The sequence below is a fragment of the Amphiprion ocellaris genome, chromosome 18 (assembly GCF_022539595.1).
Source record: "Amphiprion ocellaris isolate individual 3 ecotype Okinawa chromosome 18, ASM2253959v1, whole genome shotgun sequence".
In the NCBI taxonomy this organism is placed as follows: domain Eukaryota; kingdom Metazoa; phylum Chordata; class Actinopteri; family Pomacentridae; genus Amphiprion; species Amphiprion ocellaris.
Window position 1 is genome coordinate 9943728 of NC_072783.1, and position 27966 is coordinate 9971693.

General features: G+C 37.1%; 1 protein-coding gene across 1 annotated transcript; it reads right to left on the reverse strand.

The window, feature by feature from the left end:
* Window positions 1–42: 42 nt before the first annotated feature.
* Window positions 43–24556, reverse strand: hid1b (HID1 domain containing b). The gene is made up of 19 exons (XM_023275102.3): window positions 24397–24556; window positions 22674–22823; window positions 20083–20253; window positions 16986–17108; window positions 12546–12652; window positions 11912–12028; window positions 9559–9790; window positions 8142–8198; window positions 7928–8068; window positions 6733–6823; window positions 6486–6637; window positions 4899–4977; window positions 4651–4815; window positions 4353–4574; window positions 2931–3079; window positions 2770–2853; window positions 2592–2683; window positions 1011–1169; window positions 43–190 (listed from the first exon to the last, which is right to left on the reverse strand). Exons 1-19 carry the CDS (start codon window positions 24460–24462, stop codon window positions 127–129), a joined length of 2421 nt encoding a protein of 806 aa, XP_023130870.2. The 5' UTR covers window positions 24463–24556; the 3' UTR covers window positions 43–126.
* Window positions 24557–27966: the final 3410 nt, after the last annotated feature.

Consider the following 27966-nt stretch of genomic DNA (forward strand, 5'->3'; position numbering starts at 1 on the left):
AGATGTGAGATGTTCCTCTGAGTTTTAGTCACAGTTCAGGTGTGAGGAGGATAAACTTCCATGTTTATTGTTGTTGTTTTGCTACTAAGAGTGAAGACAACAAACAGAATCCACTCAGTAGTTCCTCTAAATCCTCTGGATCTCAAACAGCCTGATGTCGGTGTCGTACCAGATCGGAGGATCCACGTTTCTGCAGCAAAAGATGAGACTTCGTTAAGATTCAACAAAAACAGCAAAATATTTCTGACTGAAATAAAAAGTGTTTAAATGTGACTTTAATAGACAACAGGTTAGTACAGCAGACAGCTTAAACTCTTTGACTTTCTGGAATTAAAAATACAATATTGTCTAGGCATAGTTAAATTGTTTACGGTTAAAGATATCTGCAAAAACAATCTGGCTGAGTCAGAATAATAGTTGCAGATATCTCTAACGTCACTATGACTAATCTGAACTGTTGTGCAAAACTAGATCTTCATTCATCAGAGACTAGTGGTCAAAATGTACGAGAATTTCGACTTCAGGCTACTCTGACATGCAGGTAAAACAACCTGTTTTATGCAGTTACAACTGCAGAGCTATAGTATGTTGGCAAAACAAGTCACCTCTGACTTGCTGTAGTTTACAGCTTAACAAAAGAAATATGTAAAGTCATTTCACAGAGTCAAAACTCAATGTCAACATATCTGTACCTACATTTTGACAAAGTTTGTGATGTCTGCAGCATCATTCTGACCAGTTCAAACTTCATTTTAAAAGTACATACGTTTAACTGAGCAAAATAAAAGACATCTTGAACTAGAATCATGATTAGTTAAAATAAAACTGTAGGCATCTGAAACTGGAACTATAACTAGTCATATTCAGCTGCATATATCTGAAATAAATTATGTACATCTGTAATGAGAAACACATAAGTAGTAAAAGTGACTTCATTTGTAGAGGAATAAGAGATTATTTGAGATGTTCTTTTTGATGAACCAGAGCTGATTTGCTACAGGTGTGTTTACCGCAGATAGATGATTCCCCACATGTATGTGCGGAACCACATGGCGGTGCCGGCGTTGGCCTGGTACTTCCTGATCAGGATGGGATGAGGAACCGGCAGGAGGCCGACCAGCGTACCGTGCTGCAGGAAGTTCAGGATTTCTGACTCGTCTGTCAAACCCCTAAAAACAACAACAACTCTGATCTCACCTGGGTGTAAATGACCTGAACGGGTGGATGACAGCGTCTACAGTAGAGATGTCTGATCAGGGCAACTTCTAACTGATCAATATCCGCAAACCTGAGCCAAATCCTTTGTTTACATATGCTGTTACACAGGTGAGCATTTTAAATACTCTTGATAAATGCAGTATCATCAGCCAGAAGTGATTCATTTGTTTTACGAGCTGAGTTTACTAGACATTTGTCCTGTGCTGTTGTTACTACTTTAAGTCACAAACACATGATATGGATCACAAAGGTAGTCATTACTTATGCCAATGGGATATAAATGTGTTATCCTCATTGATTCTGGCTTGATTTAACATATATGTGCTGACTGGAGGTCATAAAGACTCACAGAAGTCTTTGTCATGGTGCCCCTTTACTAGTTAAACCCCACAATGCTCTATGCTTGGTGCCGCGACCAAGTAGCTGATCTATAACACTTGAGGCGTGTATTATATGGAAAGAGGCATCAAATGGTATCCAAACATAGACAAGTTATAATGGGGCCAGTTTGTGTCCTATTATAGACATTTTATTTTGCGTCGATTTTGATTATTATTCATCCATTTATGGTAATTTAACACCTTTCAATGTTTTATGGTGTGTCGTTTTTGGCAATTTAGTGTCAAGTTGATTATTTTGTGAGTCATTTTGGTTATTTGGCATCTCTAAATGGTTGTTTCTGTCTCATTTTGGTTATTTATGATATATTCATTGCTCTGTCGCTTTCTCTTTGTTTTCTGTCATTTTGTGGCTAATTGATTTTTTTTTTTTTTGGTGTGTCATTTTGCTTATGATGCATTTTTAAATGGTTGTTTGTGTCTCATTTTGGTCATTTTTCTTATCTCTATGTGTTGTTCTGTGTCACTTTATGGCTCCTTTGTGTCTCAGTTTAGTGTCTCTTTATTTTCTTTGGTTCCCGTTTACTAGCTAATCCCCAACGATAGTCTTTTCTTGCCAACACTGAAATGACCATCGCGTCTGGTCGCTACGGCATTACACACTATGAGGCTCCACTTGGTGGAACAAGCAGGTACTACAGTTAATCTACAATATTACTTAAAGTGTGTATTATCTAGGTGAATGGTATCATATTGGGACTAGGTATCAGCAGATACTAAATCTTAAATTACTCAAATTGGAGCAAAAAAAAAAAACACCACAACTTGATTAGGACTTCTCTAATCTACAAAACTAATGTCTGCATCATAGAAACGTAGATCTGAGAACTATTATTAGGAAATAATCCACAAATAGGAGAAATGAGATGTTTAATGGTGCTACAGTTAATTATAGTATCTTCCTTATTAAAGTACTTTGACAGTTCTACCTGCTGCTCATTTGAGTTTTGGTTTCAAAGTTGTGTAATGTCCTACTTGTCGATGCAGATCTTCTCCACCTGAGGAACCAGAACCTGCAGCAGCCTCATGATGGTCTGCAGAGGAAGTCTGGTTTTCCATGACAACACCTGAGAACAGGTAGAAGATGAAGGATTCACATGACAGAAACCAGCAGAGTTCAGAAGAAGTTCAGCAGCAGAAGAATCGTCCTCACCCAGTCTGGATTAGCGCTGAAGGCTGCCGTCGATGAGACGCTGGACAGTCGACTCCTCGCTGCCTCCGACTCTGTGTGGTCGACCTGATAGCAGAATAAAACGCTGTAACTCCAGAAACAAACACCTGAACTGACTCTGAGTGATGACTGGTGTGATTTACCTCCTGGTCTCTCTCTGAGTTGGACTCAGTGTCGCTGGCTGCAGCTCCGATGTTTCTGTCTGAAGGCGTCTGAGGAGGATCTGAATGAGGAACAGCGACCATCGTACCATCAACACTCACCTGAGACTTCTCTGTGATCTTATCGATTCCTGCAACACACGAAACAATACAACCTTTGTCAGCCTGTAGGGAAACAAGTTCACTGTGGATGAGTTCATTAATGTGGACATTAAAGGAGTAGTTCCACATTTTGTATTGACTTTCCTGTAGGGAGTTTAATAAAGAGATTCTTATGACTGTACGTAGCAGAGGGAAACCGCTAGTCTGGATGTGTTATAAAACAATGAGCCACCTTTATATCAACGTGTATAAAGGCCAAAGTTTGTCCTACAAGCGAACCATCAGACTAAAAAACAAGGAGTGTTTTTCCTCATTCTAAATGCTTTGTAGTTGTTTGATGAGGCTTTCCTCTTGTTTTGCATCCCTATTTTAGTGATTTTCTGTCTCTTTCTGGTTTCTAAATGCCTTTATGGTCATATTGTGTGGGTTTATGAGGATTTTGTGTCTCTCTATGGTTGTTTTGCATCTCATTTTGGCAATTGTGTGTCTGATTTGGATTGGTTTGTACCTTGTCAGAGTCATTGTATGCGTCTTGATGGTTGTTTTTTGTCCCATTTTGATTATTTTGCACCTCAGTTTTGGTGTTTTCCATCTGCTTGATTATTTTGTATGTCATTTTAGGTTTTTGTTGTGTGTCATTTAAGTTAATTTTCATCTCTAAATGGTTGTTTTGAGTCTCATTTTGGTCCTTTGGTGTCTAATAAGGATTATTTTGTATCTCTTCATAGTCATTATGGTTGCTTCACGTATAGTTTGTTTTGTGTCTGATTGTTTTCATTTTGTTTGTTTTGCATCTCTTACTGGTTGTTTGTGTCTTATTTTGGGCATTTTTCATATCTTTATGACTGTTTAACATCTCTTTTCAATTGTTCTGTGTGTCATTATGGCCATTTAGTGTCTCAGTTTGATTATTTTGGAACAGATTATGGTCTTTTTGTGTCTTAATTTAGTAATTTAGTGTTTCTTTGCTGTCATTCTACATGTCTTTATGGTTGTTTTCTTTCATTTTGGTCATTCTGTGCTGTATTTATAAAGCTCAGTATTTTAAAAAGGTCATTTTTTTCTGCGTCTGTGCAATCAGGCAGACTCAGGCTGGTTGTTTTCTTCTATTTACAGTCTTAATGCTAATCTAAGCTGAGGAACGACTGGCTACAGGTTCATATTCATCTTCTCACCTTAAGGACCAAACTACAGACATTTCAGAACCACCGTCCAAAAATAAGCGGAGTCAACATCTCACAGGTTTTTAGAAACTTTGCGAAGTTCTTAAATAGCTGCTGCTGGTTGGATGATCTGACCCACCTGGAGTTGCCTCTAAACTGGCTTTAAGGGTGCCGGGTTCTGCAGGTACAGCAGGCGTAGAACCCTCCATGGATCCTTTCTCTGTGGAGTTAGTCCTGGAGATCCCAGACTTCTTCTTCTTCTGCAGAGCTTTCTGAATGGACGCCGTGTCCGACGGCAGGTTGGCCAGCTGATGGAAGACGTTTCTCTTCCGGATAATGGCGTAAACCAGATTAAAGTTTCCTGAGAGGAGAGTTTAGACTTTTAATGTACTGGACTGAGAAATGTTTTACTGATGAGCTCACCTGAGTGTCCTCACCATCGAACTGGTACTGGATGATGTTGTTGTAGACCTCCAGCAGGAAGAAGACCAGGTGGTGGTTCTGGGGGGCCGAGAAGAGGAACCAGGGCGTAGAAAAGGCCTCCAGGAGGTGCAGCAGCTTGTTGGCCGCCACCATGGACAGACTCTTCAGGTACGGAGAAACTGTTGGGGCACAAACAGCTGAAAAAGTATCTTAACAGTTGGTTTTCTCCTCCAGTAGGTGGCAGCATTTCACTGATACTCACTGTTCACTATGATGGTGAGCAGACAGTCGAACAGAGGCTGCAGACGCTGGTGTCCACTGGTGATGATTTTGTGGAAGATCTAAACATGAAGAAGCAAAATGAATAATTACAGGATGGTGCTATTTAGAGAGGAAAAATACTGACTGCAAACAACAATCACAAAGAGACACGAAATGATCAAAAAATGACTACAAACATTCTCAAAAGACACTAAAACAACACAGAGAGACACAAAAGACCACTAAGAGACACCAAACATCAACAAAGACACACTAAAATAGCACAAATTTGCACAAAATAACAACAGAGACACAAAATGACGACAAGCAGATGAAAAACAAGGACAGAGACACAGAACAAAGACAGAAAATGATGTAAAAAGAACCACAAAACAACCAAAAAGTCGCACGAAGTTAACAAAAACTGACGCAAAATGGCCCAAGAAATCTATAAAATATCCTCAAAGAGAATAAAAGACCAAAGGCAGACACAAAAGACCACTAAGAGACACTAAACGCCAACAAAGACACATTAAATTGCCACAAAGCGGCACAAAATGACAACAGAGAAACAAAATGATGACAAATAGATGTAAAACCACCACCAACAACAAAAAGACACAAAACATAAAGAAAGAGACAGAAAATGACGCAAAAGGACACAAAATGACCACTGAGAGGTGTAACAACCACAAAAAGACAATAAGTAAACAAAATCAGACACAAAAACAACCCCCAAAACACTATAAAATGACCAAAAAGTGAATCAAAATGACAGCAAAGGGACATAAAACAAATGTAAAGACAAGCAAAATTACTGTAAAACGTGCTAAGTGACATAAAACCAACACAATGACACTCAAAATGACCACAAAGAGGCTTAAACAACTGAAGGAAGGAAAAATGACCAAGAAGACACACAAAACGACCAAAAGGCATAAAATGACTACAGAAGGATAACAAAGTGAAGCAAAATGACAACAAAGAGACATGAAACAAACGTAAAAACAAACAAAATTACCCCAAAACACATGCTAGCATGTAACTTCTAGCATATATTAGGGTTAACAATCATAGATTAAAATGCTATTGTTTAGCACATACGTTTAGCATGTTAAAATAGCTTGACCTCTGTAAGTGAGTTATTAAGAAGTCAATGTTAGCATGTCACATTTGACGTCTCAGCACATTGGCATGTTAGCATGTTAGCACTGGTGCGCTTTTGGTGTGCAAATATGTTAAACTTTTCCTTTTCTGAAGCTAAATGTTGAGGCTAAAAGATATCGTAGCATGTTAACAACTACTGAATATTAATGCTAATGTTTATCTTGCAACATTTAGTGTGTTGTTATGCTAATATGTTGAATTAAGCTTGTTAGCAAGCTACGAAATTAACATTAACAAACCAACTCTGCACAGCTTTGGTTGTTTAAAATGTACAACATAAACAATGATGTCTTTACTTTATTAGCATTCTGACATATGAATAATAAGCTTAAAAGGGAATTCTGTGTTTTTTAATTTTCAAAAACTGAATGCTAAAGTTAAAATACTATAAATCTGCCTCCATGTGTCAGAATCTTCTCACCACGACGAGCAGGTCGGCGTGGGTTCCTGTGAAAACTGGGATGTCCATGGGCACTCGGTGGGTGAACGGTTTGTTCAGACGGACTCCGAAGTTTCTTTCTCCGCTGAGCAGCAGCAGGATGAAGACACCGATGTGCATGAGGCCGACACGAGCTGTAGATTCACATAAACACAGAGTCTTTATCAGACGATGAGGATCTCTGAGTGTATCTTTAGCCTCAGTGCTACGGTGAACGTTTCAGACTCACACTGATCTGCTCTGGCATCGTTCAGGTAGAACAGGATGGGAACCAGAATGTCCAGAACATCGCTGCTCTTCAGCACAAAGAACAGGAACTTCTAAAAAATACAAACACAACAAAGTGAGCGTGTTGAAGCTTTAACTCTTCTGCTATGATGCAATCGTCTGCAGTTCACAATTGCAAAAATGATCAAAAACTAGCAGCTAGGTAGCACTACTAGTCACATTAGATTAACATCCTAAAAGAGCTTCTTATGCTGTGCTACTGTACATCAACATCATTCCTTGAGCTTAATGCTGCAACTACAGAGACACAAATCTACTACAAGGAGGGAAAACTATCAAACTGTGATGTAAAATAACCAGAAAGTGACAAAACAAAGACATAAAACCACCAAAATGAGACAAAAAAAAGACTACAGAAGGATATTAAACACTAAATGTAAAAGGTAAACTAAAAGAAAAATAAAATCACCCAAAAAATGATCACAAAGTGACAAAACAATAACTAAATGATATAAAAATCCCCATAATAACACTCAAAATGACCATGAGGAGGCAGAAAGAAAGAATGACCAAAAAGGTACATAAATCCACCAAAAAGGCATAAAATGACTACAGAAGGATAATAAACAGCCACGTGGAGACATTGAAAGTAAAAAATAAACAAAAATATTAATAAAATGACTCAAAAACAACCTCAAAATGACCACAAGCTGAACCACAATAGCCACAAAGAAGCACAAAATGACGACAGAGACACAAAATGATGACAAAGAGATGTAAAGCAACCACAGACACAAAACAACCACAAAAAGAGACAAAACAAACAGAGGCAGTCAATCGCAAAGAGACACAAACACCCACAAAGAAGCACAAAACAACCACAAAGAAACACAAAACAACCACAAAGAGACACAAAACAACCACAAAGAGACACAAAATAACCACAAACTGACGCAAACCATGCAAAAAGACAAACAAAAGAACCACAAAGAGACGCAAAATGACCAAAAAAATAGACGTAAATGAAACAAGAAGAAAAAAATTACCACAACGGAACATTGGTTCAAATAGATGCAAAGTCGGTTTTAAAAACTAATCTTGAGTTCTCTAAAGTTACTGTAAGACAGATTTTGTTCTGCACTACAGATGTTTAACCCCAGAAGCTCGTCCACGTTGTTTGTTTGTTGGCCTCAGACCTTGTTGAAGTCGCAGAACTTCCAGAAGAGGATCAGCAGCTCCTGGTGAAACTGGATCTTCTTGGTGGATCGAGGCAGGTAGGTCTGGATCAGAGGGTTGTTGAGCAGCCGAGCAAGACCTTTGAGGATGAAGCTGAGGTCCTGATGAAGACAAAGAAACAAACTTAAACCTCCTGAACTGTTTACAGATAAATGTTTTTTTGTTTTTTATTACCTCTTCCCTGTGGATCCTGGAGAGATAATTCACAAAAAGATTATCAGGTCCAGTTGGCTGCAAAACACCAGATTCATTATGAGTTAGTGTTTTATCTTCACTAAATAAAATAAATTATTCTTTCACACTGTGGGTTCAGTACCGGTCTGAAGGGGCTGGTAGGAGATACACGACAAAGAGACACAAAATGACCACAAAGAGACACAAAATGACCAAAAAGAGACACAAAATGACCACAAAGAGACACAAAATGACCACAAAGAGACACAAAATGACCACAAAGGGACACAAAATGACCAAAAAGAGACACAAAATGACCAAAAAGAGACACAAAATGACCACAAAGAGACACAAAATGACCACAAAGGGACACAAAATGACTAAAAAATAGACACAAAATGACCACAAAGAGACACAAAATGACCAAAAAGAGACACAAAATGACTAAAAAATAGACACAAAATGACCACAAAGAGACACAAAATGACCAAAAAGAGACACAAAATGACCAAAAAGAGACACAAAATGACCAAAAAGAGACACAAAATGACCACAAAGAGACACAAAATGACTAAAAAATAGACACAAAATGACCACAAAGAGACACAAAATGACCAAAAAGAGACACAAAATGACCACAAAGAGACACAAATCGACCACAAAATTTAAACAGACACAATTCAATCACAGAGACACAAAACAGTCTCAAAGACACAAATTGATGAGAAAGTGGCACAAAATGTTTACTGAGACACACAATGACTACAAAGTGCAACAAATTAAAACAAAAAGACACAAAACGACCAGAAAGAGACAGAAAATAACCACAACGATACAAAATCAAAAGAAAGAGACACAAATCAACCAAAAAGAACAAAGGTATATCAGAAAGACACAAATCAACCACAAAGAGACACAAAACAGTCGCAGAGACTAATTAATCACAAAGAGCAACAAAATGAATTTGAAGAGACACAAATCGACCACAGAGACAGAAAATGACCAAAGAAAGTAACAAACTAAAACAAAGAAACACAAATCTATCACAAAGAGACACAAAATGACCACAAAGAGAAACAAATTTAAAACAAAGAGACAGAAATCGGCCACAAAGAGACACAAGTAATAGACCACAAAAAGCAACAAAATGGAACAAAAAACCACAACCCTATCTCAAAAATACATAAAACAGTCACAGAGATACACAAAATTAAAGCAAAAAGACACAAACAGACCACAAAAAGCAACAAAATGAAACTAAACAAAAACAACTCTACCTTAAAGATACATAAAACAGTCACAGAGATATGCAAAATTAAAGCAAAAAGACACAAACAGACCACAAAGACACACAAAATGACTGAAAAGCAGCATAATAATGGAATAAAATGAGTTATGCATCCACAGTCTGGTGTACCTCCGGCTCCTCATCAGCGGGGGAAGCTGTAGCTTCGTCCAGGGCCTGCAGGGCGGCGCTGGAGGCCGACGAGGCCTCGTGCTCCAGGGTGGCGATAAGGATCTGGATGGATTGTTCCACCAGCTGCTCGCGGGAGTCGGAGAACAGCAGGTGGTTGTAGGGGAACCCGAAGCCGACCGGATCGTAGGCACAGACCACGTTTATCAGGGAGGTGAAGAGAGGCAGAGCATGTCTGGACGACAGGAGACACGCTGGAGGTCAGCATGATGGATGGGTGGTCCTCTAGTGCCCCGCTGAAGGGCAGTTATTACCCCTGTAGTTTATTCTGACCTACCACACTCTATAATGTCAACCGTTTACACAGACGCATTGTTCTCGGACTCTCAGGCAGCTTCTCCTGCCAGGAAACATGTCGACACTCAGAACCTGAACTGGCAGCGACAAACCATAAATATCCTACATGCAGATACCTACAGGAAGCTCTGGCACCATTAGAACCATGAAAAGAACGACTTTTCTGCAGCTTTTGGACGCCCTCATGAAAGAAATGCCAAAACCAAGCGGGAGAGAACAAAATCCTGCAATATTTCACTGTTTCAAATATGGTGAACTTTAACTCTGGTATATTTTAACCTGGCATAGAATAGAATAGAATAGAATAGAATGCAGCAGTCCTATAAAACCTAATCCTACGACGGCTGAGCATGATTCAAGCGACTCAAGAAAACTATAGATTAACCACAGAGAGGACTAAAAATGATCATGCAATGATGTAAAACGACCACAAAAACACATAAAAGAAGTGCAGGGAGGAAGAATGATCACAAAGACACTTAAAATGATCAAAATTAGACATAAAAAGACCACAAAGAGAGGAAACAAAACACAGACACTAACCATAGACTCAAAAAACAATCACAAAGAGATGAAGAAAAAAAAATCTGAGACACAAAATGACCAAAAATAGACACAAAACAACCATGAAACAACCACAAAATGACAACAACATGCAACAACCTGGCATGAACAGCAACAGCAAACAACAACCACACAAAGAAACAAAACAACAACAAAAACACAAAGAAACAACCACAAAACTGCATAATTATCCACAAACAGACACAAAACAGCCACAAAAATGCACAAAACAACCACAGGCATAAAACAGCCACAAAAATGCACAAAACAACCACAAATATGCATAAAACAGCCACATAAATGCACAAAACAACTACAAATATGCATAAAACAGCCACATAAATGCACAAAACAACTACAAAAAGACACAAAACAACCACAAAAATGTATTAAACAATCACAAAGAGACACAAAGCAACCACAGAGAAACACAAAACAACCACAAAAATGTATAAAACACCCACAAATATGAAAAAAAACAACCACAAAGACACTAAACAACCACAGAGACACAAAACACCCCCAAAAAGGAAAAAAGACACAAAAATGCACAAAAAAACACAAATAGAAACAAAACAACCATAAAAATGCACAAAACAACCACAAATAGGGAAAAAACAACCACAAAAATGGACAAAATGTTCAAGAAAGATGTAAAACAACTGCAAAGAAGGAAAATTACAGCAAAGATACTGAAAATTGACCTAAAACTGCTGAAAAATACATTTTCATAATCGTCATAACAAATTGCAGCTCTGTGACGAGCTGCAGTTTGTACATATTTGTTGTACATAAAACCTCCATTTATAAAGAAAACAGTAACTAAAGCTGTAGAATAAAAACAACATTGAACTGCAGCGAACTGTTAAGTTAATCTAATGACAAAATCTCCATTAAAGTCTCTTTAAACTCAATATTCAACTCCATGTACTTATATTTACTCCATGTATTTATATTTACTCCATGTATTTATATTTACTCCATGTATTTATATTTAACTCCATGTATTTATATTTACTCCATGTATTTATATTTAACTCCATGTATTTATATTTACTCCATGTATTTATATTTACTCCATGTATTTATATTTAACTCCATGTACTTATATTTACTCCATGTATTTATATTTACTCCATGTATTTATATTTACTCCATGTATTTATATTTAACTCCATGTATTTATATTTACTCCATGTATTTATATTTACTCCATGTATTTATATTTACTCCATGTATTTATATTTACTCCATGTATTTATATTTAACTCCATGTATTTATATTTACTCCATGTATTTATATTTAACTCCATGTATTTATATTTAACTCCATGTATTTATATTTACTCCATGTATTTATATTTACTCCATGTATTTATATTTAACTCCATGTATTTATATTGAACACCATGTATTTATATCATTTATAAGCTACCTGTTCTCGGTGGAGCAGAAGAAGGAGACCCAGGGATTGAGGGTTTTACTGTCAGAGGAAGGAGGCAGGTACATGGCTTCAGAGAAACAGGTGAGCAGCAGCTTCAGCAGCTCCGTCCTCAAAACACAAACACACAGAAGACAGATCAACATCAGCAAAATGTTAATTAAATTCAGCTTATTTCAGATACTTTCACGGACTCTGTGAGGCTGCAAACAAACAAGCTAAAATACACATTTATCTATAATTATATCTGTCTGTAGGCAGCCAACAGGGTGAAAAAAGACCAAAATAAAAGAATAAAAGCTGCATTTACTTGTCTATAAACTCTCATTTAAGGCTGAGAAATTAATCAATATGAACCAAACTGGCAACAAGGCTCTCACAGCCGCAAAAACATCAACATTTTTATGTACTTTTTCAGTAAAAATAAATCTTAACAAAAGCCATTCCTGCTATAATCAGGTCTAATATCATCACGTCTGTCAAAATAATCCCAAGATGACCTGCAGTAGATTCACTGATAACAGCTTCGTGTGGCTGTGGTTGTTTGATTTAGTAAAGACAGAAAATAAAAGATATCCTAGTTCAGGTTTCTGTTAACTAACCCACAGACAGGTGAAAACAGCCTCACCTGTTCAGGTCGTGGACGTAGTTCAGCGGAGGAGACTGAGCGAATCCGACTCCGGCCTCCCAGATGTATTCACAGCTGTCGATGGATCGAATGTCCTCGGCTGAATCCTGCAGGACAGAAAATACCTTAAATATAATCCACTCAAGTCCTCTAAAGCTGGAATTAACAGCTAATTCTTAAATGATATGACTAGAAAAAAAGATTTTGAATAATTAGCAGTTTTTAAGGTTAGATTTGCTTGTTTTTCCTAATGGAACAGCACACGAGTAGTTCAGGAACCATTGGAAAGTTGGAAATCGGATTATTCTGTGATAAGTGGTTTCATTTTGGCGATTTTTAAAAAGATAATGTGTTTTTGTTTTTTTTTTAACCCTCTGGTGTGTTGGAATAATCAATATTCTCTATTATCACCTTGTCAGATGTGAATTACATCCTTTAAACTAAAAACTTAATGTGTTTATTTGGGCTTCAGTGACTAATAATATAATAATATATATTTGTTCACATTTTGCGCATTAGGAAAATCAGTTATCAGAGTAACTGTGTGTAGTTCACTGGAAATATGGAAAAACTGAAGCAAATAGTCCTAAATCAGACTAAATTACAAGACAGATGATGGATAATGTGTCCAAATATTATACTTTGGTTGAAAAAAAATGTAAAGTAACAATTTTTGTAGTCAAAATTACCTGGAGTAAACATGGGGTGTTAGAATAGTTGCCCTTTTAACCCGATTAGTAACATAAGTAAATATTAAAAGTACAGCAGATTAGCACCAGTCTGTCCACTGAGGTGTAATTTACAGCAAAAAAAAAAAGTTTCTGAATTATTGAGCTGATAAAAAATTAATTCTTAACTAGTTTGATCAAACAATTGTTTAAGTTCATATTCAAGCAATTAAAAAAACCAAACAGTCCTTCGCTATAGCTTCTAAAATGTGTGAAATTACTAATTTTCTGTTTGATTTCCTTAAATAAATTCAATATTTTTTGAATCTGACCTACCTCTAGTGCATATTTTTCAATATTTTTTGATATTTTATGGAATAAAAGACAAACTGAAAGCAAATCTGTAGAATAATCAACAACAAAAATCCAGTTTAGCAGCAAATGAATGGTAAATAATGTTTTTTTTGTGACATATAAGGCACTAAATATTTGTTCTTTTAAGGTTGAAACAGACGAAATAAGTTTTTGATGCATTTATGGATTGAAAGCAACACCCAGGACTTAACTGTCAGAAAAACCAACACAAAGCAACGTTAAGACTCTATTTTTACTGTTTTTAATGGCTCACTGTTTTTATAAACTGTAATATTTAACACTCGGTCTAAAGTTTTTTTTTTATAAAATTGACTCCAGACTCCTTTGTCAGTCCTATAAAGTAGTTCAGTGTCAGTTCTTTGTGTCCAGACACTCTGTTCTCACCTCCTCGTGGTTTAACAAGTGGACTAAGCTCTTTGACACTATCAGCAGCAACACCTTGGCTCTGATAGCTTCATGAAAACATGGAACAAGCTGCTGAAGATGTTCTCATCAGCGAACTGACAGAAAAGGACAGCGAGCCACGAGTTCACGGCTGCTCAGACCGAACCCAACGAGCTCCGAAAACCAACGGACTTCACGGATCTTCATCTGCCGTTACAATATTAATACGCAGGGCAACTAAACGATCTGAGATTGTTTTGGTTTATTTGAATGAATAACACAATATTCAGGATTTTATGAAAGAAAAAGGTGAAAGTAATAAAAACTTGAATAGTGAGCATGATTCTGTGTAACAGATTTTTTCTTTTCTGGTTGCAACCCATCAGGTTTGTCCTACTATGATAATACAATCCCAGACCAGATGATATGATGCCAGAGCAGAAGACATAACACCAGTCCAGACTAGACGATACAAGGTCAGAATAGATTATTAAATGCAAGTCCAGACCAAATGAGTCGATACCAGTTCAGACAATACAAGGCCAGAGTAGACGGTTCGATACCAGTCCAGATGCTACAAGGTCAGACTAAGCGATACAATACCACTGCAAAGCAGACGAGATGATTTAAGACCAATCCAGACCAGACCGAATGATGCAAGACCAGATCATACAATACCAGACCAGATGACACAATGCCGGAGCAGACAATACGATTTCATTCCAGACCAGATGACATGAGGCCAGAGTAGATGATACAGTATGAGTCCAGACTAGATGATTTGATACCAGTTTAGCTCAGAATGCACGATATCAATTCAGATGATACAAGGCCAGAGTAGACGATTTGATACCTGTCCAGACGATACAATACTTGTCCAGATGATATGAGGTTAGACCAGAGCAGACCAGATGAATTTATGCCAGAGCAGACAGTACAATAGAACATCAGTCCAGACAATACACAGCCAAAATTCAGTCCAGAACAGACCAGACAATATGACACCTGTCCAGATGATAAAACATGAACTACTTTCTACCACAAGCCCACTATGACCTAAACCTTCTACTTTGAGGTCTGGACAATGATTTAGTGAACAGTTTCTGTTTGTAATGAATTTTACAAATCTAATTTCAATGCCAGGGAATGAAAATGTATTCAGTTGCTGTACTTTGGTCAAGCAGCAGAAACTTTGGAACTAAATTTCTGTAATCCATGTTAAATAAAAGCCACACTTTAACAAAGACTAAGACAGTAAACATCTATATAAAGTCAAGACTGATGCCTTTTGATCTCCAAATCCTCACTGACAATTAAACACCCAATATGATGCTCAGCGTCCTTCAGTAAAGTATTTCTGTGAGCACGTCTGCTTCACAGGTCACACAGGCAGGTGGGAACAAATTACAGCCGGCAGACATTTTCCACCTTCTGCTGCACAATTTCACGGAGTTTAACGTTTCCTCGGGTGATGGCGAGGAACAAGCAGCGATCAGGTCGTAGCAGATCACCTTCCAGCCTCCCGAGTGTTTGCTGAGCAGAGTTAAGAAGCGTCCACCCTGTTCAAACATGGCCACTCCTCCGTCTGTCTCACAGTCACTCATTAACCCGAGCTACCGGCTGAGAGGGTTTTGTGAAGGTGATAACGGCGCTAACTGGAGCTGCCGCAGGGCTGAGTAACAGAGTTTAACCTCTTTAATACAAGCAGTGAAGTGTTGACACTGCTGCAGGTTCAGGGTTAAAATGAAGCAAACACTCTGCTGAAGCTGGCTTCCTTATGAATGGTTGAAAGAGTCTTTAAGGAAGAATGACAACAATTTGGGAATCATTTATAAGACTCAAATGTCTTGTGTGACATCACTGTGTGACAATGGTGTTTTACTGGATTTAAGCTGAGCCACATACTTGTCCAGGAAGCAGTTTTCACTTTGTTTTTCATTAGAAACTCTTGTGATTTTGTGTTTTGGGTCGTCATCAAGCTGGAATAGATCTCCTATGCCAAGCTTCTGCAGACCGGGAGTCATCTTGTCAGCCAGTATTTTGGTTTATCCATAGACATTCTTGGTGCATCTATAAATATCATCTCCCCAACACCTTTTCCACTCATGCAGCTCCATGTCATCACACTCCCACCTCCATGCTTCACTGTCAGGACTATGCATTCACTGTGGAAGTTGTGGTCTGGCTCAGACCAAACATGCTGGACTCAATCTGACCCAACAAATTAATCTTCATGTGACCAAGGAATGTGATTCCAAGATTCATCAGGCTTCTTGTTTATGTTCTTTAGCAAAGTTTCATCTTAAAGTTGTGTGCCGGATAGCAATCAGGGTGTTTTTCTTGTCTTCTGTCCATACAGGTTGGTGTTATAAAGTGTCCTTCACACTGTCTGAGGTTCACAGAAGCTCTGATTTTCATTGATTACCCCTGTAGCAAATCTGAAGCAGTTACTGTCTGTTTTTCACAAATAAAAAGTGAAAGCAGTTCACTGTCCTTGGAGTCACTTAAGGAGGATGACTGCTGCTGCCATGATTAGTGGTACTACGGCTCCTTCTGTACCTTCTGATTACTGCTACAACTGTGCTTCACTAATTTTTAGTTGGTTACAGACCTTCCTGTATCCTCTTCCATTTTTGTGAAGCCTCACAGTCCTTTAGTAATGTCTTTCCATGTGGAGCCATGATGAAGACATGCAGATAGAATAAATCCATATGTCCAAAACTGATAAAGTTCTGCTGTTCACTGCTCAGTTTATACCCATGTTCATACAGTTAGACTGATTAAAATCACAGCGGCACTCAATTTTGTGTCAAGTGGATTCGCTTTTGTTGCACTGAGTTTCTACTTTGGGGTCTGAGTCTTTGTGAAGGATTTGTTTTTGATTATTCATAACAGGAAATACTCAATTTAAGTAACAAGACTTCATAATATTATCTCAGTCAGCAAAAAAAAATCCTGTACTGTGAGTCACTGAGGCCCGTCACAGTGTGATGTATTTGGGTTGTGGACTCACCGGGCTGCTCTTCTTGTGGCTCTGGATGGTGAAATCTGGACAGAAGAGCAGGTCAGCGATGGCCAGCAGCAGGGATTCAGCCAGCGGTCGGGCTTCATCGTCATCTGCATCTTCATCCAAACGCTGCAGGATAAAGAGATCAGTTGAGTTGATTATAGTTGTTTCATACATGGTAAGCTGCGCATGTTTTGTGCAAAACTTTGGTGTTTTGTGGTGCTTTGTAAATATGTTAAAGATGAATTTTATGTACTTAAAGGTCCATCTAAAGATGCGTATAGCATAAGATCTAACGAGAACCAAAACTTTGTGCCAGTTTGTTTAGGCAAAAATAGCAGCTAACATTTCAACTAACATTATGTAGTTTTGGCTAACATAGCAGCAAACTTTATCTTACCTAAGTTAGTAGCTAACATTTAGGCTAACAGCTATTATCATTATCTTGTTTAGGCTCACATAGTGGCTACTGTTGACCTGTTTACACTAAGGTAGCAGTTATATTATCATGTTCAAGTTAAAGTAGCACCTAACATTGCCTTGTTCTGAATAACCTAATCTTGTTTATGTCAATGTAGCAGCTGACTCTATCTTCTTTAGGCTGAAGTAAATGCAACCATTGTCTTGTTTAGGCTAAAGAAGTGGTTAACATTTCCCTGATTAGCCTAATATAGCGTGAAACAGAACTTTGTTCAAGCTAGCTTTATAACTCACCTTACCAGGTTTAAACTAAGTTAACTACCAGCTAAATATTGTTTAGAGCTAATGTAGCTGCAATTATTACATTGTTTAGACCAATGCAGCAGATAATTTTATTTTGCTTATGCTAACATAGCAGCAATTATTTTGTTTATACTAACATAGCAGCCAATATTATCTTATTTAGGCTACTGTGACAGCCAATGTTTTCTTGCTTAGCCTATAGTAGTGGCTATCATTATCTTGCTTTAGCAAATGTAGCAACTAACATTGTCTTTTTTAGGTTAACTAACAACTAATGTCATCTTGCTTAGGCTAACAGCAATATTATCTTGTTTAGGCAAACATGGCAACAAATATTATCTTGTTTGGGCTACAGTAGTGGCCAACATGATCTTGCTTCAGAAAACATAGCAGCTAGCATTGTCTTGTTTAGGTTGACTTAGCACCTAACCTTATCTTGCTTGGGCTAATTTGGAAGCCAATATTATACTTGCTAAAGGAGTAGTTAACGTTATCTTGCTTAGGCTAATGTAGCAGCTATCTTGGTTTTGTTGAGGCAAATTAGCAGCTTAGTTGCAGCTAACTGTATCCTGTTTAAGCTAACTAAAGAGCTAACCTTTTCTTGTATAGGCTAAGGTAGCAACCAGCAATATATTCTTTAGGCTTATGGAGCAACTACCATTATCTTGTTTTGGCTAATGTAGTAGCAAATTAGCTGTGTTGTGTATCTTTAAAAATATTACAGTCCAATGTAAGAAATCAAAACCACTTAGCAGCATCAACATTACAGATGTTTACTTCCCCAGCTGTAAAAAACTGTTCAGCTCATACTGTTGTTTTATTAGTCAGCTCATACTTATTATATTATATTATATTATATTATATTATATTATATTATATTATATTATATTATATTATATTATATTATATTATAAGGTCAGTGTTTCCTGCAGAACAACAGACTGAATTCATCCAAACAGCCCATCAGTCGGTTCCACCTGCTGCTCTTTACTTCAGTCCCACACTTTCATTAACCGACATTCAATCCCTCCTTAATTCAGCCACCGGCCTGGAGGTTTGGGGAGATACAATATGGGCAGTGTTTGGATAGTGGTCCCCTGAAGACCAGGTAACCAGAGAGGAGGCAGCCGTCAGGGGGAGGAAGAGGAGGAAGAGGAAGATGTGGTCTCAGAAAATCACTTCATCATGGCTGCAAATATCAAAGAGCTTTAGATCTGCTCAGAGTTGACAGATTAAACTCTTCAAACTGTCTGCAGATGGATAAAGTTCCTCCATGTGCTGCTTCCAACACATTTTACACAAACTGATACTGAGAACCAGCTCACATGAATATTCATGATGTATTTGAACCTCCACATGTTCTACTATAAAGAAGTAAAATGCTCAAGAAATGTTTAATTTTAAAAGGTGAGCCGGTTTACTTTTATTTGCAGCTGTATTAGAACTGTTCTCTGATATATTTCATGAAATTTGATGCAAACATTCACTTCTTTGTGAGGATATCTATTGATTAAGCAACTACTTTGTTCATCTGTTCTAAAATTAGTCAAATATTATAAGCAAGAAGACAGAACAGGAAAGGCTTTGGAGGTGTAACTACAGCTTCTAATACACCACACTGAGGTGAGTTTGTAATTTAACTTATCGATTATTACTTCCTGAAAGATTAATCTCTTGCAGCAGAAACAGCCTCAGAGACTCTTTCAGAACTTCCTGTTCCTCTAGTGCCAGAACTTCCTGTCCTCCTAGTGCCAGAACTTCCTGTTCCCCTGGTACTAGAACTTCCTGTCCTCCTGGTGCCTGAACTTCCCGTTCTCCTGGTACTAGTACTTCCTGTTCCCCCGGTACTAGAACTTCCTGTCCTCCTGGTACCAGAACTTCCTTTTCTCCTGGTACCAGAATTTCCTGTCCTCCTGGTGCCAGAACTTCCTGTTCCCCTGGTACTAGAACTTCCTGTCCTCCTGGTGCCAGAACTTCCTTTTCTCCTGGTACCAGAACTTCCTGTCCTCCTGGTGCCAAAACTTCCTGTCCTCCTGGTGCCAGAACTTCCTGTTCCCCTGGTGCTAGAACTTCCTGTCCTCCTGGTGCCAGAACTTCCTTTTCTCCTGGTACTAGAACTTCCTGTCCTCCTGGTGCCAGAACTTCCTGTCCTCCTGGTGTCAGAACTTCCTGTCCTCCTGGTGTCAGAACTTCCTTTTCTCCTGGTACCAGAACTTCCTTTTCTCCTGGTACCAGAACTTCCTGTCCTCCTGGTGCCAGAGCTTCCTGTTCTCCTGGTACCAGAATGTCCTGTTCTCCTGGTGCCAGAACTGCCTGTTCTCCTGGTACCAGAATTTCCTGTCCTCCTAGTACCTGAACCACCTCTAACATCTGACGGTACCTTTGTCCTTCCAGCTCCAGGGACGGTGGACCAGAAGAATCCTCTCCAGTCGGCGTCCTCGAAGATGTATGGAAGAATCCTGGTGAGGAGTCGAGTGCAGTTCACCACGATCTGACGCTCTTTTTCTGACGGACAGCCGGAGTCGGCGCCTTGGACCAGACGCTCCACTGCCTGAGGAACAGAATGAGACAGAATTTCATTAATCCTGAAGGAAATTCTTGTGTTAGATGTTCTATTAATATGACAATAAATGCAGAACCAGCTAGAAAAACAACAACATGTCAGTGTGATAGATTAATCTCACTGAATTTTGTGTATCCTTGGAACCTAATTGGATTATGTTCATTTTGTTGTTTATTATAGAATTGTGTTACTTTTAAACCGACAACTAAATAAGGAAAGTATGGTTTTACCTTGCTGACATGTTTCGACTGCATCTGCAGTCTTCTTCAGAGCAGCATCTGATGTGTGATCATCACACGTAAAACCATGTTTTCCTTATTTAGTTGTCGGTTTAATAGTAATGCAATTCTATCCTTGGAACCTTCTCTTTAAAATTGTTATTTAGGTCTGCAGCTAAAGATAACTTTTATTATAGATTAATGCATGATTCTAATTGTTTTATACAAAAAATGTCAGAAAATCCATTTCCTAACATCTTTAAATATCTGGTTTTCTTAGTTCCACTGCTTTAAACTCCAAAATATTCCATTTACTGTCATTTACAAAGAAAAAATATGTCAAATCCTCAAATATGACCAGCAAATATTTGACATTTTTGCTTTAAAACATGACAAAATCAATGATGCTGCTACAAGAATTGATTGCATGTCTGTTCAACATCTGTAAATTATTGCAGCTGTAATTTTATATCTTGTAAATTTTGAAACCGGCTTCTTGGGGGGAGTTTGATTTCAGGATTCCTGTACAGTTTTTTTGTGTATTTTTAGTCACTTGGCCATCCTAATGTGCTTTATTTTTGTCCTGCATGTCAGTTGCTTATTTTATAATCTTTGGTAAATTATAAAGGTGTGTTTTTTGCTTGCTTTCAGTTTGAAAACTTGCTTGTTTCGGGAATCTCCTGTGCTGCTCCATCTGCTCGGTGTTTCTATAAATCACCTTTGGTTCACAGTGTGGGAACAACAAACAGCTGCATTCTTCATCTCGACTGTTTCCAGGATGAACAAAAGCTGCTGTAAAGCGACAGACGGGAATCTGCAACGACCAGCGTCTGACGCAAGACGTCCTGCAGAGCCTCAAACATCTGACAGTGCAGAGAGTTTACAGCGAGGGTTTCATTAAACTACTGGATCTCATGACAGATATAACTGGGCCTCGTTCTGCAGCAGACTTAAAGCAAATCATATAAAAATTTTGGCATAATCTTCACTTGTCTTTTGTCAGGGGCTACATATTTTTGCTGAGGGGCCACATTTAGCAGACAGGTATTAAAGTTATTGATGATAAAGTAAAATCTTTTGTGCATTTCAAGATGCCTGCCTCTGCTTCCTCTGACTGCCCCAGAACAAAATTTTAAATATTTGTAACACCTTCTAAACCCTAAAATGTGCTGTTTAACACATTTTATCTTCAGATTTTTTTTAAAAAGCGATTGAAGTACACCGATATTTAGACAAAGAAAGCATAAAAACAAAGCATTTTTGAGCTAATCGTGTGTTTCATCAGGAAAATTGAACAAAAGTGTAAAGAAGTTGTAAATCTACAGAATTTAGAATTTCCCCCTGAGTTTCACCACTTTTTATATAAAGCAAACAAATCAACTGAACTTTAATTATGCTGCTTTTCATGATAGAGAATCCACTTGTACAGTCTCTCTTTAGACCCAGCATTTGATCTAAGCACCATTTGCTTTGGAGGATGTACTTGCAGTCAATCAGCGCAATCACAAATTTCAAGGCAATTCTTGCAGACTTGGGTGGATTCATGAAATTTACCTCAGGCAGATCCTTGTAGACATGGAATTAATTGGTCTTAATCAAGACTTAAGAGTTTCCAGAAGCAAACTGGGAGGTAGATCATTTAGTTTGCTATTGAATCAGCTCCCAGTTTGGATTCAGGAGGCCAAAACCGTCTCTACGATTAAAGATGAAGCTACTTTTTAGATAAAGTTTATAGTTATGGCTGCAGAAGTGACTCTGAACCATCCCTTAGTTATTCTGCTACTGCTGGGAGGCTTCCTGTGAAGTCTTCTCTCCCGATAAACTGCTGTCACTGCCTTCACAGACCTCTCTGTTTTACTGTATTTAATGTTTCTCACTGTTCTCCCTCCTCTTCCCCCTCACCCCAACCAGTCGAGGTCGATATCTGGCTCGACTGGTTGGGATGAGGGTGAAGAGGAAGGAAGATCTTGATCTGACCATTTAAACTTCCCTGAGATGATTTATGATGGTTTTGGTGTTAAAAAAACAAAACAAACAGAATTTAATGAGTTATCCAGTGACAGCTCGACACATTTTGCAAAAAATAAAGTGCACCGTTGAGCAAATCTCAAACATGAATCCAAAAACTGAAAACTGACGACAGGAGCAAGTGGATTATACGCTCAGTTCTGATCCCTCTGAGTCGACTACCTTGTAGCAGAGGGTTGCCAGGTTGGACGGGGATTCTTCCCTCACAGCTCTGATCTCTGCAGCAGGAACCAGAGCGAAAACATCCTGCATGGCTGTGGAGGATTCGGCCCAGAACTGATCCCAGAACACGTCGTCTGAGGCTTCGACAGGCTGCAGGACAGAAAAAAAACAACAAAACATCAGCAAACACAGAATATCAGTGTTTTAACATGGCGGGAAAATCACAACCCTGCAGCCGATGTTTCATATATAACCCACAATAAATAATATAAATAATAATAATGATAAATAAAGTCAAATGAAATCAGGATGCAAGATCAATTTTCTCAGTTTTTGAGTCGTTTATTGTTGATTAAAACCTTGTTGTTTTATTATTTTTAAGTGTATTTATGAGTTACATCTTTAAATTTTCCGACAGTGAACCACCCTTAAAGCCTGACTTATCATACAAAAAATATTAATATTATTATGATTTTTGATTGAAAAGTAATTTAAAAATCCACTGATTGTCCACAAAGCAGCTGCTTAATTCTAATTGATTAATTGATCATTTCAGCTCTAAATGTAAAAATCTGAGTGTCAGATATGAAAATCTTCACAAGAATGGCTCGGAATTAAAATAAATAGTTTAAAAATCCACATTAGGGCTGCAGTAATTGTTATTTTCATTATTTATTGATGTGCTGATTAGTTTCTCAAATAACTGATTAAGCGTTTGGGCAAAAGATTGAAAAATGGACAAAAATAACAGTTTTAATGTCCTGTTTTGTCCGACAAACAGTGAAAAAATCAAAGAAATTCATGATTATTTCATATAAAAATAAAGAATATTTAATATTTTTACTTGACAAAAGATGATTAATTTTCTATTAACTGACAAATCAATTAATCAGCTAAATAATCTCCCAGATTATTGATCGATTGTGCTTAAAATGTCACAAAGTACTGGAAAAAAGTCCAAACTAGCAGCTTTAAATCCCCAAATATTTGGTATTTTTGCTTGAAAAATTATTGGAACTTTATTGATTAATGTTCTTTCTAATACCATTTTAATTATTGATTGATTTTCTGATTAGTTTCTCAGATTATTGACTATTGTTTGGTCTCAACGTCCAGAAACAACCCAAACTAACAGGTTTTATGTCTTGTTCTGTCTGATGAAACAGTGTAAAACCAAAGACTATCAGGCTTTCATGCAGAAAAATTAAATATTTACCATCTTTGATTGAAAATTGACTCCAAATATTGATCGATTATAGTGACAGAACAGCTGGTTCAGTTTCACTGATAGTTCAGCTCCACCTTAAATCCACCTGCTGCTGCACAGACTCACTGATGACTGAAAACTGATGATAAATTCAACATTTTTTTAATCCAAATGCAACAAATTCAAGATAATTAGGAACCGTTTACAAGATAAACGTGAATATGGAGAATTTAAATGATCTTAAATCCAAAACAAGCGATTTTGGTCCCTAAATCTGCAGAAAAAACTGAATAAATATCAACATTTCACGAGAAATGTTTGTGCTTGTTTGTAAATCGTCATTTCTGCTCTGATTTGACTGTTTTTCGTGTTTTTCTCTCCATTTTCTGTGATCTGAGCTCCGCTTCTTGCTGCCATCTGGTAACTTTATCTCCACCAGCTGCGTTTAAAGCTCAAACACACGCAGTTTTTGTTGGGTTTTTTTCATTCCAGCTCTAAAAAAAACCACAAACCGACCTGAGTTCTGGTCGTCAGCTGGATCACCGCCTTCCTGAAGTGAAGTTTGGTGTCTGAGTTTCCCATTTCTGCGTCTCAAACCGCCTCCTGTCCGCAGGATCCGCGTCGAGGATAAAAACCTGCTGCGCTGCTGCGTTCAGGAGCCGCTCGGAAAACTCAAACACGACTAATAAAGCTGCTTGGAGCCTCAGCAAGCCTCACTCTGTAGTTGTGTACTATTGAGATTATAGTAGAATATTTGTTTGCCCATTAGAAAATAAAAAAATACGCCTAAATACTCATAAACTTACCTTTCATATACTCACTTTAGCCAAAATAAAACGTAAAATGAGCTTGTGTAGGACTCACAAGAAGCCAAAACATCAACAAAAGTCAGAAATAGAAATAAAAATCAGACAATTTGAACCTGTTTTGTGCTGAAACATGAAAATAAGGTAAATGTGCATCATGTAAATGCTAATTTATGCACAATTGGATGATAATTCTCCAAAATATGAACATAAAAACCTCACAAGTTTACAAAATAAAAACATCAAAAAAGCCACATAAACAAAAAATGGCCACATTCAGCAGCACATAAATGATAAATGACCATAAATGCAACGCATATTATTCAGCTACAACAAATTAGTCTCTGTTTTGTGCTGAAACAAGAAGAAAAATGTAAATCTGCAACATGCAAATGACCATTTTTGGCACAATTTGAATGGAAAATTTCAAAAATATTGACCCACTTACAAAATAAAACTTCACAACCAGCTTACAAAATAAAAACAACAACATCAAATAGTAACCTAAAAAGAAAAAGGCCACATTCAGCAACACATAAATGAAAAATTAAAAAAAAAAGCAGCATAAATGTTCAATTATTTCACTGTCAATCCTTAAAAAAACCTGAAACTTAAAGCGCACAAACATTTAAACAGAGTAAAACACACTGAATCAAAGCTAATAATTTTTTTTATCTACAGCTGCAGTACCACAAATGAAATGTAATGTTTAAAAAAAGCAGAGTTAAATTACAAAAATAAGCTAAAAAAATCCTAATAAATCAATAAATAAAAGCAACAAACACACTGGAAAAGATGGAAAAATAAAACTTTCACTGAACAAGAATACATGCTCTTTAAATGTGTGACATGTTAATAACCATGTTTGCACAATTTCATGCTAGTTTTCCAAAATGTTTACTCTAGAACAATATAAAGCTTACAAAATAAAAACATAAACAGAACATGGTTACATTCAGCATGTGCATAAAACACACAAGACAATAAATGCAGCATAAATAGTCTGTCATTTTCCCCTCAAAATTACTAAAATAAGTGAAAAATAATAATGAATCAACATATAAGGAACACAGAACATACTGGAATAGATTTAGTCAACATGAATAGGTTTTCTTGTGATTTATTTGCTTAAAAATGACAAATCAATCTTTATTCATTCTGTCTCTATAATATTTCCTACGGTCCCTGAAGGCAGCACCAGCGGACCAGGATCCAGACTTCCTGGATCCTAAAGTACATATTTACTTTCTGGCCTTTAACTGGACGAATCAGCTTCATTTGACATTTAACACAAAAAGATTCAATTAAGGGTAAGAAAACACGTGAGCATGACGTCATCATCACCTGTGTCATTACATCATCATCATGAAAGAAAGATTTTAATGTGATTTTACTTCTAAAAGTTAAAGTGCACACTGTGAATGAGACAGTGAAGAAGACGTTAGATGGACATCAGGATACTTTAGGTACAGTCCGGATAAATGAGCTTTGATCCATGAACGCATCACACTGCAGTGAATGCCAACAAAAAATACACAATATTCAGCCTTTTTGAATATTATTCAGATTTTTATTAGGCATTGTTATTTGTCTACTGTTGATTTGAGTTAAATTAATTATTGTTAATTGTTGCATCTGTTTAGAAGTTCTGTTTGTTGTTTTTTTAAATTATTATTATATGTCAGAAACTAACCTTTGGCTGGTTTAGCTGAGTTAATCTGTCATCTTTTTTTATTGCTAACCTTATTATTCCAGCTCAAATCTTATGAATTCTTTTGCTCAACCATCTCTGACTTGTTTGAAACTTTATCACCATAAACTATAAATATTTCCAATACTTTCTGACCAAATCTCTTTTAAAATTTCACTCGTCGACCCACTTTTCGCACGTTGAAATTTGAGGCCGAACTGATGCTGGCATGAACTGCTGCTCTGTCGGTGTCAATTCTCCTGATATCAGCATTACTCTCAACTTAAGCCTCAACCTAACTGAACTTCCACAACAAGATCAAATAATCTCTGATTATGGTTGAGTTGAAATATAAAGAAAAAAAAGTCCAATTTTTTTAAGCACAAATTAACAAAAAAGTCAATAATACAGAAGTCAACTAATGATTATTTTCTGAACCAAATATAGCTGCATGTCACAATAAAACAAAGCTAAACATAGAGAACACTTTTAATTATATAATACTTAAACAAAAATGAAAACAAAGTCATTTTTGCAGAATTTCAAAACTGTTCTCCGAATATAAATGAGAAAATATTAGTTTTTAATAGGCATATTTTCCATTTTTAGGCTTAAATCTCATATAGATCCCGAGATAGAGAAACAGCCTCAGATTTAAATGCATGACGATAACTTTTTAAAAAAACATTTATTAATGGAATATTTGCTATATCAAGGTAAAATTTAACAAATGTCTTAATAAATATCTATAATCTATGATAAAAAGAAAAAACAGGCAAATTAAAGGTGGTTGAGAGGAAAATAGTCTGAAAACAACGATGATGTGAGATTAAATGACTGATATTTGTTGTCATTTTTCACTTCCTCACGATTCATGTTTTTTATTTGTTTTTAAACTGCATATTTTCCATTTTTAGGCTTTTATCTCATATAGATCCTGAGATTTTGTTGTTCAAACAGCCTCAGATTTAAATGCATGAGAAAACTTGTCAAAAGTGAGTCAACGACCACTTTTTAAAAACCTTTAATCTCAGAAAATGTTTGCTATATCAAGCTAAAATTGAGCAAATATCTTAATAAATATCTATAATCTATGATAAAAAGAAAAAAACAGGCAAATTAAAGGTGGTTGAGAGGAAAATGGTCTGAAAACAATAATGATGTGAGATTAAATGACTGATATTTGTTGTAACCTTTTAGTTTCTCATATGATTCATGATTTTTATGACAAACGCTTCAAGTTAAGCCCAAGTTTAGTAATTGTTCATACGTTTTATACTCTGGACACACCTTTAGAAAACACTGAAACCAACATTATTCACTATTAGTACATGCAGCACAGTTACACAACACATGACGGTGTCGAAACCGACATATTTGGAGCTTTAAAATACCCCCGTCTCCATAAACACGTTGAATGTCGTGAATTTATCTCCAGACTGAGCAGCTGCAGCTTTAATCTGAAGTTCCAGAGCTGTTGATGAGCTTCCTGACAGTTAAAGTTGTGGATTAACAGCAGTGACTCATCCACAAACAACAGCTTCTCCATTCCGGAGGCGGTGGGCCGGACAGATGTGCTCCAGCTGTGAG